The sequence below is a fragment of the Phyllopteryx taeniolatus genome, chromosome 4 (genome assembly GCF_024500385.1).
Source record: "Phyllopteryx taeniolatus isolate TA_2022b chromosome 4, UOR_Ptae_1.2, whole genome shotgun sequence".
Taxonomy (NCBI): domain Eukaryota; kingdom Metazoa; phylum Chordata; class Actinopteri; order Syngnathiformes; family Syngnathidae; genus Phyllopteryx; species Phyllopteryx taeniolatus.
The window spans coordinates 22107627-22121602 of NC_084505.1; the positions used below are offsets into that span (position 1 = coordinate 22107627).

At 43.1% G+C, this 13976-nt stretch overlaps 1 protein-coding gene across 6 annotated transcripts in view; it reads left to right on the top strand.

Annotated features, from left to right (window-relative positions):
• Positions 1–13976, top strand: part of LOC133476775 (CREB3 regulatory factor-like) — a 39197-nt gene that overhangs the window by 540 nt on the left and 24681 nt on the right. For 4 of the 6 annotated variants that reach the window (XR_009788148.1, XR_009788149.1, XM_061770628.1 and 1 more), the window contains exons 2-7: positions 8426–8597; positions 9083–9148; positions 9661–9731; positions 9824–9940; positions 10358–10714; positions 12879–13173. Coding sequence is in view for 4 of the 6 variants with exons in the window: in XM_061770628.1 (XP_061626612.1) it covers positions 9723–9731; positions 9824–9940; positions 10358–10714; positions 12879–13173 (778 nt within the window). In the remaining 2 variants the exon portion in view is untranslated. Of the gene's footprint in view, positions 1–186; positions 509–6125; positions 7516–8425; positions 8598–9082; positions 9149–9660; positions 9732–9823; positions 9941–10357; positions 10715–12878; positions 13174–13976 lie in introns of those variants that run through there. The other 2 variants (XM_061770630.1, XM_061770629.1) reach the window with 2 other exon arrangements.

Below are 13976 nucleotides of genomic sequence, written 5' to 3' on the forward strand. Positions count from 1 at the left end.
AAGAATACTGTACATAAGAAAACGGTTTCTTGCTCAAAGAATAGAGAAGACACTAAAGTATGCGTTCACCAAGACAAGTTGCACATTTCTCATTATATATTTATTTAAAAGTTGTCTTCAAATGCATGTTGTGCCTTTTTAAACATACTATTGTGTTAACAAAGTGGTAAAAGCTGTTTTTAGTTGCATTGTGGTCAGTTTTTGGGAAGGGGGGTGGGGATCTTAGCGGCTAAATGGTAGCCGGGTTCGTGTGCAAGTGCTCTGGGCCTCGGCGGCAGGTGGACGGACACACATCCGTCCAACTTTTTTTGTCCTCATTTTAAATTGTATTATACTTGCATATTTATTGTTTAACACGAGCCTAAACCGAAAGATGTGCCACTCGTGGAAAGTGGGCGCTTCCAAATGGGTCGTATTAACAATTCATGTTGGACATCCGGTGGCAGTGCCAGCTGCGGGCCCATTTTTATTGTCTGCCAGCTCAGCCACGCACGGCGACTGCTTCCCGGTAAGACTACTTCACTAATATCACTATTGCGCGTGTGCATCGCTTGTCGGATAAGGTACAAACCGGAGTAAAAGTGTTGGGAGGTGAAGGGGCGGGGGCGCGTAGGGGCAACCCGGCGGCTCCCCGGCGCCACGCTGGAACCGCGGCCGGCCGGCCGGCCGGCTGCCACCTTCGCGGGGTCGGGGCAGCTGTCGTCCTCCCGCTCCGCTGTTTCTGGATGCAACTTCTCCGGCTTCCAGCTGTGCGGGCACACGGCGCCGTCACGGCCCATTAGGTGCGTCGCATCCGTCGCTTGATTTGTGCTTCCTGCGAAGGGATTTTGGAGGGGAAAGGGAGCGAGGCGGGTGGGTGACTTGAGGACCGAGAGGCGCCGGTGAACCGGGCCACTGGTTCCAGGAGAACCGGAGCTCCCAAGAACGCGGAAAGGGGGAACCTTTGTGTCATGTAGTCATTTAGATTACGTTTGAAATCTTAATTAGAGTTTAAGTGTAGCCCCTCGCACATTTTGGGGCTTGAATTTGGCACGTTGTCCTCCAGACAGACAGACAGGCCGGCCCCTCCTACTTTGCTCTCCCGTCACATGAGCGCTCTTCTCGGCAACGCCACGACCAAAGCTGTTCTCTCTTTAGTCCCTCGGCTCCATGCAGCCACATCTCCCTTTCACTTTCTGTTTACAATTTACCCTCCAGCCACACCTCAACAAGCTGTATCCACTTTTCTTAGCACAGAGTTTTTTTAAGAGCACCCCTGCTGGTAAATTCTTTGTCTGGTCACATGGCCCACAAGGACTTGGACATGCATACAACCACACTGTATTTCTGGCATAGTTAATATGTGGAAGCATAACTTTCCATTTAATAGTGGGAGGACCTTTTTTGTAGTCTATTTTCAAACCCATTTCACCCTTTACGAGAAGAGCGTCAAATTTTCAGCGCTGCCCACTTTGTAGTTATGGTTTTCCTCAGACGGGTGTTATGAATTGATATGAAAATCATATAAATTTCTAATCACCTTACTACAGTTACATATACACATTGCCCCTGCATTTCATTATTGTATATATTTTGATCAACGAATTGAGTTTGAAATCAGAAGTTAGGTAAAGTATTGACAACCAAATATAGTTAATACAAATTCAAGCATCGCTACAAAATGGCCAACTCACTATATAGGGCACTATAGAGTGGCTAGGGAGAGTGATTCACAACATAGGCCATCTATTTTGGTAGCTGGCAGTATGACTTCCTGCTTCACAGAGGATGTCACGAATGGATGGACAATAATCATTTTGATTCCAGGATGGATCCATTAATGCCTTTGTGACTTTGGGGCTGCTTTCAAATAAAATAAAATAAAAAAATCCAAGTCATTTTGGCCGCTTGTTTGTGGAAACCGGCTAACTACGCCTACCTTTTCACCGCTTCCGTGCGTCCAACAACATTGCCGCTCTGCTTAGGCTTTGGATTTATTCGACATGATAGTACTTGCGTGTAGTAAAGCTGTTGCTTGAAAATGGCGTTCTCGTCTAAGCACAGAAGCCAATGATACTATGCTAATCTGTGCATCTACTTAGTGTTTGGCTTTTACATTCTAGCATTGAGGAGGAATGGGGGACAAGGTACGGCTTTGCGTCACCACGACAGTCAGGGACTGAACCGTTTTGAGGCCTGAGTGTAAATTTAGCACCACCAGGTCATCAATCGAGGATATTTAAGTAATCAGAAGCTAACGCTAATCTTTGCATATAACCACCTTGTAGCTCTGATTGACTTGGTTGTGTAATTTCACACTCCAGACACACACACACAACTATTTGTATACTGATTGACTTGGTTGTGTAATTTCACACTCCAGACACACACACAACTCTTTGTATACAAGCTATTAAAAGCCAATTTTACATTATTTCCCCCCTTCAGAGTGAAACTTAAGAGCTGCACATCCAACAGCACTGCGTCTCTGCTGAGCTTTCGGCTTTGCCGTAACAGCGGTTTCACATAAACATTTAGCTACGCGAGAGGATCAAAATATTAACGGTAACGACTGCAAGCACAATAATAAAAATATTTTTACATGGATACATTTGACTTTGACAACAGTCATCCCCAACCCACACGTGTTAATTCAAAGCCTGAGGACATCATTTTATTGTGGCCCACTATGGCAAATCAAGTGTCTGTTTCTTGCTAAATTGATTTCTTTTCATTTTGACAGGAAATCTGTATGAAAGTTGCAATTTTTCTTGACTTTATGTGGATATTGCAGATGTTTTTTTCCCCATATTTTGGCTAATTAGACCTCCATAAAGGGACTCTCTAACATGGACTTAGTATAAAAGTGTCAGTCAATTAAAAAAAGATTGAAATCTGTTTGACCCAGTTTTGTATCTGCTTTGTCCGTATTTGGCTAAGCCTGCCCCATTTCGTCTGATTGGTTGCCTCCATGAAGAAGACCCACTTGTGTGAGCACATGTGTTTATGTTGACAGCGCTGGCTCGAGAGTGGAAAGGGAAGGCGGGGATCTTCGCTAGTGAGGTAGAAAAGCTTGAGAAATGCCAAGCGGTCGTCCATGGCAACCGATCCCAACCTGTGGGTCTGCGTTTGCTGGGACAGAGGCCGGCGTGAACAACAAGGTGTTTCTATCTCACGCAGTCGATTGTGAAGTGACGCGCTGACAAGCGTAGTACGCCGTAGAAGTTGCAGAAGTCTTTGGACTTACACGCACGGTCACATGGGTTTCGCATCCAATCGGCTGCGTTTACTCTCAAGTGAGGAAGTAAAGCGCTCTACAGCCCGGCTTAGCGGCTCGGCTATGTATAGACGGCACAAAACGTCTCATTATTTTCTGCCGATGCAAGACCACGACGATATCGAGGCATTTTTAATTCTGCGATAACATGAATATTGTGACATTCCTGCATACGACAATCATTTTTTTTCATACGTTTGCCCGATCGGGAATGTTGTATGTTTTGCTAGCTTGCCTGTGAGTGTTTTTGACTTGCCACTGGCAATTGGGAATCGGTAAACTTCGAGCCCTGGTACCATTCTGATCATTTGCACAGGTGTGTATGACGTGCCCCGCACTGGATCAAACACTTTTTCTGTAAAGTATTTACATATACTTTATTGTTCTTTGACTTTTTCTCCGCAAAATCAGACATGCTTAGTTACAAAAAAAAAAGCATATTTACCTTTATGAAAATCAACCAAATCGTCCAACAAATTAGCAGTGGGAATGAAAATCTGTCAACGGTTTTTGGAGTGACTTCCATCTAGAGTATTTCTGATATGTAATACAGTAGTTGCAGTTAAATATAACCCAACTAGTGCAACGCTGGTCAGATCATTACAGTTTTCATGATGTTGGAGCTTTTAGGGCTGGAGATGCCTCCAAATCTTAAATACAGGAAAAACCCTGATATAAAATGCTTTTTTTGTATAAATTTGGTAAAATACACTCATCTCTATGGCTGAAACCGTCAATTAAATCATTCGAATAATTCAATTATAAAAAGTGTTGAAGCAAAATATGTGCCTCGAAAACTTCCCAGTGATCATTTTCCATACGGACTGATGTTGCTGCCACTCTGTGTAGAAATAAGTTGGTGCGACGATGGCGAGCCAGGAGGAAAGACCGAGTGTGTCCAAAATTTGGGATCTTTTTACATTTTTAAATCAGAAGATAAAGTGCAATGTGTCTACTTCAAAGCAGAACTAATGTACTCCAACAGCACGTCTACTATCGGCAACACAAGGCAATCGATGTCAGCCATTTAATATAGCCAAGCCCTGCTCGTTAGAACGTATTTTTGGGAAATCGTGTCATGTTGCTCAACTGTAATGAATGACTGAGCAATTCAGGGAAGCTCCTTTTCTACCCAATCATGGCACCCACCTGTTCCCAATGAGCCTGTTCACCTGTGGGATGTTCCAAACAGGTGTTTGACGAGCATTCCTCAACTTTCTCAGTCTTTCTTGCCACCTCGCCCAGCTTTTTTAGAACCTGTTGCACCCATAAAATTCTAGCTATAAGTTCATGATTATTTGCTAAAAACAATCAAGTTGATCAGTTTGAACATTAAATAGCTTGTCTTTGTAGTGTATTTGATTAAATATAGGTTGAACATGATTTGCAAATCATTGTATTCTGTTTTTCTTTATATTTAACACAGCGTCCAGACTTCATTGGATTTGGGGTTGTAACTGCAGCGCACTGTTTTTGTTTGAGTGTTATTGTTGTGCAATTCAATTGCTGTGTCGTTGGCTGCAAAGGTGTGCGGTTACATAAGCAACACTCGCATCCACAACATAGCGTTGCTTAGTTTAGGGTTGAGAGCTTTTTGAAAAGCTGTTGTCGTCGTGTTTATGAGCTCAGAGATCTTTGGATCTTTTGATCCATGGTGAATGTACACACAGCAAACTGGCGCATTCTTCCGCATGCCTCCTGTATCAGCCAGCCTGCTGCCTCGGTGAAAATAGAATCACATCAGTGTGTGAAAAACTGGGTGAAGAACGCTAACTATGGGAGATGCTACCAGGACATCAGTAAGAGGGAGACATTTGGTGTACTTTTGTGTGTGGGTCATTCCCACGTAAAAAGAACTGCACATTTAACCTTCACCTTTCATCTTTTCTTCAAATTTCGGAAGGAAAAGTCGAGAACAAAAAACATTGTTCTAAAGTACATCCAAACGCCACACCACATACTAACTCCACACACAAAGGCCAGAGTCCGGATCCAAACCCCTGCACGACCACCTTGTGAGGCAGATGTGCGTACTGCTCGCCTTCTGTGCCGCACCTTCGTCGTATCATGCCGAGAAAAATAAAATGCGTAGTTGCGTACAGTGATATCTTGACTTGCATGTTGAATTCGTTTTGTGACCAAGCACGTAACTCAATTTACTCGTATATCAAATACAATTTCCCCATCAAACTGACTTGAAGTGCCATTAATCCATAGTAAGGAATCATTATAGCACAGCAAAGAGGCATTTGTAGTTGGTCAAATTGACGGTAGCATTGGAAGCGTCAGAAAATACGTGAGACATATACCGAGTTATGTCACAATTCAACCACGCCAGCGTCGATGTGTGTGTGTGTGTGTGTGTGTGTGTGAATCGAGCAATTTACATATGCACATGCAGAATCACAGATTATCGTACGGATTACAAAAGAATACTAAAACCTTGGATCGCATTTCCTGCTCGTTGAGTGACAACGTTGGACCGCACACAGACAGCTGCAGCGGGACACACACGTTAGTGCACATGCAATACTGTACAAGCACTTGAACGGAACAAGAGGGAAAGTGATGACGTGTCCTTTTCACTGTTATTTAGGACATTAGTCAACTCATTAGCAAAGTCCTGGTTTGATTTATTATCGTTAAAGATATTGATTTTATAAATGACTGTATGGGTGTTTGTTTATATGTGCCCAGTGATTGGCTGGCGACCAGTTCAGGGTGTACCCCGCCTCTCGCCCGGAGATAGCTGGGATAGGCTCCAGCACGCCCGCGACCCTTGTGAGGAGAAGCGGAACGGAAGATGAATGAATGAATGTATTTCCAATACATTGTTATTATTTTATTATTTATTATTACATTATTTGTGTGTATGCACGGTCTAAGGAAGTTCAAAATTGTTTTGCAGTAAAAACAAAAACAACTACGAACATATTGATTTGCAAATCAAACGTATATGCACGATTTAAGCATAAATCTGTGCGTAAACACAGTAGAGTGAATGAGGTCCATTGAGTTTTGTGACCATATAAGCACCGAACCTAGTAAAATAAATACCTTTTTTTTTTTTCTCAAAAATTAAATGTTTATCTTTTTCTTTCCTTTCGTATTCAGCAGTAGAACATGGGAGTATGTAGGACGCAACAGAGTCCAAGAAGCAATAGTTTCCCTAGCCATGTGAAAACTGGAAAATCCCAGAAATATGAGGGAAAAAATAGCTGTATATAATTTTGGGGAATAAATACATTTAAAAAAAGTTGAAATTTGACATTTCTGTCCCAACCAATTTAGTTAATAGACGCTATAACACATAAATTCTGCTCCCTCGCGGGAATTCAGCATTACAACAACAAAGCCATCCGTCGCTTAGATATGACGTAGCGGCCTACTTGTATGTGATGATTCTACAATATTTGTTTTCCTATTTTGAAGGACACCCAGTGGGGAAAAAGATGGATTCTTCAGAAGAGGCAGTTGTTTTACATTTACTATTATTGCTGCATTTTGTGCATGCATTTCTCAGACGTTGCTGAGTTGAGTTTATTTGACATGAGGCACCTTGTTGGGCAGCTAAGGGGTCCACGGCTTTTTGGGTACTGGCCTTTAAGGCACAATAATGAATATAGCTCTGTCGCCTAAGTTTTATTTTTTTTAAACTACCGGTACTAAAAAAAAAAATGGTACCGTGCTACTTTTGACGTTAAAATACCTCGGTATGGTACTGGTATTGGTACTTACTGCAACACTAACTGCAGGTTTAATATACCATGTAAATAAAAAACATAATTACAAAAATATGAAATAAAAAATATTGTTTTTAGAATATTTATACACAACATAAGAGGAGGGTTCATCAGTTAACCAAATTTAGGAAAATAGAGCTAAATGAACGCAAAAAAATAACAGGACTTTTGATGATGTAAATGCCTGGTGGGCTGGATTTAAAAAAAAAAAAAAAAAACAACAACAACACAACAGGCCAAATGTGGCCCTCAGGCCATACCTTGCCCAACCATGCTTTGGATCGTTTGTTGCCGTCTTGAGTGTTTTTGTCGGAAGCTGGCCGCCGCCGTGTGCCAAATTTGACTTTTCCACAAGGCGTGCCAACAAGGCGCTATCACGGCTGCCCTGCCCATCCTCATTTCCTCATTCTTCAACTCAGTCCACCGAGAGTGAGCGTTGTGGCATTGTTCTCCCAACGGTCAAGCAGGAGCCGCTTTTTCACGGATTGCTGACAGGTAGCAAGCGGTAGGGCTACTGTAAGTGTGTGTGTGTGTGTGTGTATTTGTGAAAGTGTATTACTCTGTGTTTCATCGTCGAGTCACTTCCCTCCACCGCCTCTCCTGCGGTGGAATCTCACTTTTTGGCAAGCTGCCGCCATCCCATTGGTGGATTCCAACCACAGGAGGTGGAGCCAGAGAGGCAGTGTTAAGAGGGAACGTTAGCTACAGTCCACCCATAGCATGCCGTTTGCTTGTTGTTATGCCAATGAATGGAGAACCAACGTGTTCATCCTCTGCTGAAAATAGTCCCCAGCAAATCCTGTTGGAATAGCAAAGAAAATCATTATATTCACTAGAACTGTGCATAGCAAGTTTTAAAGCTTGCTGCTTGCAGTTCCTCGAGCTAAAAACTGTAAGGAAGGGTCCAATCAGATGCATTCAGCACTGAACGCGTTACTTACCTGGCAGGGTATTCTTCTGGCGCCTATACAATACCCCTGAACATATGGTAATAACAGTAGTTAACATTTATTTTAGATTCTGCTACTTGTAGGTCCTGGTATTAAAAGCTTCCAATCAGATATGTTCACCAATGCAGATGCCACCATTAAAGGTTCCTGGATCTTTGGAAAGTACTACCACCCCTCACAGAGTCTTCTTTTGGACCTGGAACTCAATTTAAACCCTTTGCCGTGCTTGCAAGAATCCCAAAAAGCACGAGAAAAAACCTTGTTGTATGCTCTGTTTGTATATGTTGCTGCTGCTCTGGGTGTGTAAATAGGCAGATTTTGAAGATTGAATTACCTTAACATCGACGCCAATTTCTTTCAGCCAGTCAGTGGCATTTTGCGTGATATGTTAGCATTAGCTAGCAGACTTTCGTTTGACAAAGTCATATGATTTGTTTGAACCTCCATCCGTTTTCAACACCTCTTATGCTGGTTAGGGTCGCGGGGCGCTGGACCCTATCCCAGCTGACTTCAGGCAAAAGGTGGACTACACCCTGAACTGGTCGCCAGTCAGTCGCAGGGCACACAGAGACACGGACAACCATTTGCGCTCACATTCACACCGTCACTGAGTGGGAACTGAACCCATGCTGCCCGCACCAAAGTCAGGTGAGTGTACCCCTACACCATCAGTGACTTGTTTGAACATTTTGGTATTTAAATATTCAGTACAATATTTAGTTCTTGTGTCGCTTTGACTATACATTTCAACTGGGAGTGACAAATAAGCAGATGGAAGCAAGCGCACTTTGTTAAATGGGTTAGAACTGTGAGACCAATGGTCTTCATTTCCTCTAAGTGATGTTATATGATAGTCTTTCATTGCTATACATAGTGAAAACAGGTGGTAAGGAATATTTTATAAAAAGTGTGTTTTAATAAGTTTCAATGTGTTTAAATCATGTGGGAGGGGTAAAACTAAAAACATGCTTTTTCTATGGTCTCTGTCGCGGATTTTCACCTGTGCGGATGAGTCTGCAACATAGCTCCCGCGATAAATGGTTGTTCACTATAGTTGAACTACACTTTGTTGTGGCCTTTGAGGGAGCTTGTGTTCAATGTCGTGTTTCTGTCTTCCTGTTTTTTTTTTTCAGTGAGCTACAAGGCTGCGTCATGTGAAGAAGCCTCCACCTTTTGACCTTCTCTACTGTGATTCTGAGGTAAGAGTCCAAATATTCTCAATCTTATGTAGTAAAGTCATACACCACGGTAGTTATTGTTTTTCAAAACTTCACCCCCCCCCCCCCCCCCCCCAACGCCAGTGTCACCTAGCAACATGAACATTGGTAGACTGGTCTGTCATGAGGGAACCCACAAAAAAGTTGGAAGTAGCAATGGATGAAAAGACACAGGTAGCCTGCCATTTTGCTTTGAAGCGAACATTTTGGGATAATTTCCAAGGGTCGTCAAAGACCAATTCCATAAAAAACACAGAACTTTATTTTTTGGGAGTGAAAATTCCCCCCCCCTGCAGCCAGTTTTTGTAACAGCCCACGAGTAGTAGAGCCAGAAAAAAGTCTCATGAAACCATGACTGAAAAGAGATTTTGGTTGGAGGCTTCTTTTGGCCGTTTCCTGCATCTTGTGTTTTTCAATGCATGTATTGTGTACTTTATGGACTGACTGTGTATTGCACTTAGTGTATATTGAGTGAACATTCTGCGTTTGTGCAGTCTAAGTGACCAGAAGTGATTTTGTGATTACGACCTGACCCCGCCCCTCAAAGGCCTCGGGCATGCCTCAGGTAAAGTAGTGTCAGTATGAGGCCCTCACTGGTTGCCTTTGTTGGATGTGGTCCTCATCTGTGTGCTTGCTTTTGTGGTTCCTCATCCTCAGCCGGGTATGAATGGCATGGAGCCTGCTTTTGGCGAGGCCTATGGGGGCCACCGGGCTTTGCTCAGCCCCTACCCAATGGCCATGTCACCGCAAGGGGGCAGGACAGAGTACGACCAGGTGAGAACCCTAATTTGAAACCCCAACCCAGATTGAAACCATAACCTTGGCTTGAAACCCTCATTTAAAACCCTTCAAATCTTAATTGATATCTTAGTCTAGGCTTGAAACCCAAACTAATCATTGCTTGAAGCCTTAATTACACACTAACCTTTGTTTAAAACCCTAACCCTGTCTTGGAACCTTATTTGAAACCATAAACTTGGCTCCAAACCCTAATTTGAAACAGTAACTGTTGTTTGAAGCTCTAAATCTGTCTTGAAAACTTAACACTGGTTGAAGACCCTCATTCGAAACCAACCCTGGAGCCCTAACACTTATTTGAAACCTTAACAGCCACAAAAAATATTCAAAGAAAAATAAGAAATATCTGCACCGTTCTAACTAACCCTGTGCTGCTTTTCTTCGTCCGTCCAGAGCATTCTTCTCATGCTGGGCTCCCCGGCGTCCCCCCGCAAACGCCCCTTTGAGCTGCTCAGTGACCTGGTGGACGATGGCGGCCTGGGCGAGGATCTGCATGCTGAACGCTGGGATGTGTCGGCCCTGGACGAGATGGCCCGCTACACCAAGCTGGGCCTGGGCGTGGCCTCCGAGGACGCCGTGCTCATGGGTCGCTGGGGACGGAGCCGCGAGGAGGACAATCCGGCCAAAGACGAGTTGGTAGCCACCGCGGGTGGAGGACTAGATGGCGGCGTGAGGAAGGAGAACACTGTGGAGGTGTACCAGTCACACGTGGGGGACAACAGCCACCAATCACCAGTCAGACACAACAAGGCAATAATTTGTGGAATTGGCTAAAACTTACAAAAGACTCCACTTGACTTTGGCAAGATCGTATGACTTGAATTATGATTTGCTTAACCCAAGATATGACTTCACTTCCCTGAAATTTAGTGGGGACTTGACTTTACTCGCTTTACATGTTTGCCACAGTAACCTGGTCTTCTTGAAACTTAAAGACTCCACTTTAATTTGACTTGAAGCAGTAATCCCCCAACATATCGTGGTCCCGCCATATGTTAACGGATTTTTCAGTTAAACATACATTTTTTTTGTGTTGAACCCCTGTATATTGTGCGGGATACGTTCCAGAATCACCTGCAATAGGTGAAAATCCGCCGTATAGGTACACCGTAACAAAACCTTCCAAATACATAAATAAATACATGTGGAAAAATGTGTTGTGGTCCAATGAAACCACAGTTGACGTTTTGGCCGTAATTCCCGACGGTATGTTTGGCGCAAAAACAACACTTCCATTGGTTAGAAAGCTAAAGAAGCTCGTATCTCTGCCTGGACCTTAGTACAACCAGCTGGCACACTATAAAACATCGTGAAATAGCAAAATACTTTGCAATAAACCAAACAACGATGTGTGTGTGGTACACTAACTGCAATTTGCTACGTCGCAGGCGATAGCCGAAGACCGGAAGGGACTCGATTCGAAACACAGACAACACATTTGGAGTTATATTTCTTGATTAAACTACTGATATAATCACCTCAAAATGGCAGTTATGGTTTGTAAAGGGCTTCTAAAGGTATCAAGATTTGTTTTTGTTTTTTTAAATCTTTGCACTCTGACCTTTAACACTTGAGACTTCTGATTTACTGGTACAGTGGAGCCTTGAGATACGAGTTGAATTCGTTCTGTGACCACACTTGTAACTCAAATCATCTTTCCCCATTGTAATGAATGGAAATACCATTCATTAATTCCGGCCTCCCCCCCAAATAAACAAATTACTTGTTCGTTTGTTTGTTTGTTTGTTTGTTTTTTAATAAGGAAAAATAGCACTCTATAATATTGTACTTAAAAAAAAACATAAAGTAATGAAATAATTAAAAAGAATATAATGAGTTAAACAGTTTGTGCATGAAGATTGAATGCTGCAGTTTATATAATTGTGCTGTTGCACGATTAATATACACCTATTGGTTGATTTCAAAATGTAGTATATTTATTCAACTACCAAAATTCTACTTTAAATATAACTTAAAAGAACAAGCACAGTATAAATGAGTAAAAAGTAAATTCCTAATATATTCAAATAATAGCAATAAAAAGCAGTAAGTGCAAATAAATACCTGCTGTTCCTGCTGTGTGCGCCTTGGCCCCTTAGGGGCAGTGTGGTATGTACACGCATGGCGATACACTTGTGTAAGCTAAAAAGAGTAGCAAAAGAACATCACAACTGAACTTCATTAATATATCTCATTTGTCACAAATTAGGAAGAATGTATGCCCGTGAGTATTGTTGTGTTACCTGTCTATATGTGTTACTACAGCGTTTGTGTGACTATTCGTTATTTGAAAGTAAATCCGTCCCGTGATGTCCAATGCAAATTTTTGCTAGCCCGTGAATAGGGTTTTCCATTCCGTGCTAGCATTAAGCTGGCAATGTTTGTAAAACGAACTGTCTTGAATTTAAATATACAATGTGTGCAATTCTTTTTGATTTGTGTTTAGTTTTAGAGTAAACTCCAACCGGGGTGTCAATAAACCGCTTAAATCCCGATCATGGAGGGCAGAATAACACGCTTCATACGCTTGCTGCAAGCAACATAGGTGCGTTCAGGGTGCTTTTACGACGCAGGAACTTGCATACACACTCCGTGCCCTTTCGGCACATGAATCGTTTTTCATTGATTAGAATGTTTATATGATCGTGAGACGCCCAAATCTAATTCAAGATTGCATTTCAACTAATTGCCCAGCCCTAAGTGGGAGCGGCATTAAACAGCTGGACACTTCTTTTTGGGAGAATTGTTTAGCATTTGCCAAAGTGCTGCTTGTTGTGGAGTGAGTCGAATTGATTTCACTGCCACCGTTCAGCACTTGTATCTCAAGTTTGCGCTCGCCAGTCAAAGCAAAATGAAGACTGGATGACGGTTCGTATCTCAAGGCAACACTGTATATGACTTGCTCCCGCTTCAGGTGACACAGGAGAAGGACCATCAGAAGAAGGCGCTGGCGGTGGGTTCGCTCCTGGAGCACCGCAGTGAGGAGCACAACTACTCCCTCGGCCAGGGAGGAGAGCCGGTCGTCACTCACAGCGTTGTGGAGGAGGTGCAACATCAGCGGGAGGAGGCACAGCAGGAGCGGGAGGACAGAGAGGAGAAGCCAGATACGGAGGATGAGGACGAGGAAGAAGAGGACGAGGATGAGGAGGAAGACGAAGGCGAGGAAGAGACTGCGGCCGATCTCTCGAGCTCGTCGGAAACGGAATGCGGTGAGTTTTTGGGTCCGGATTCGGAAAAGCGTCCCGTGCTGTCTGTTCCAGACCTCAGACCACGTCGTATGTTTTCCGTGGCCGAGGGCGCAGGCGCAGGCGCAGGCATGAACCGGCCACCAAAGCTTGTGGCTGTACTTTCCCGGACAACAACAAAGAGATCCCACTTTGCTGGAGTCACGTCCCAGAATTCAACCGGCCTTACACGAACATCTTAAACGAGCACACTGTAAAAACAACAACAATTTGTAGTGCCCATGAACCATATAAGGCTTCAAACCCTCATTTCAAACCATAAACCTAGTTTGCAACCCTAGCCCTGGCTTGAAACCCTAATGTGAAACCTTAACCCAAGTTTCAACCCCTGATTTTAAACCCTAAACCAGGCTTAAAACCTTCATTTCAACCCTTAACCGTAGTTTGTAATCCTAGTTTGTAACCCTTGAAACTCTAATTTGAAACTCTAACCTGGTCTTGGAACCTTAAACCTGGCTTGACACCCAAATTGCAAACCTTAAACCTAGTTTTAAACACTAGGCCTGTCTTCAAACCCTAACCCGACCTTGAAAACCTTAACCCTGTTTTCAAACCTTAATTTGAAACCCTAACCCAGGCTTGAAAGCCTAATTTGAAAACCCTAAGTCTAGTTTGAAACCCAAATCAAACATTAATTGGAAACCCTAGCCCTGGCTTGAGACCATAATTTGAAGCCCATAACCTAGTTTGAAGCCTTAATATAGGCTTCAAACCCTAATTTGAAACTCTAAACCCTGTCTTGAAACCATATCAATGTCTCGAGACCC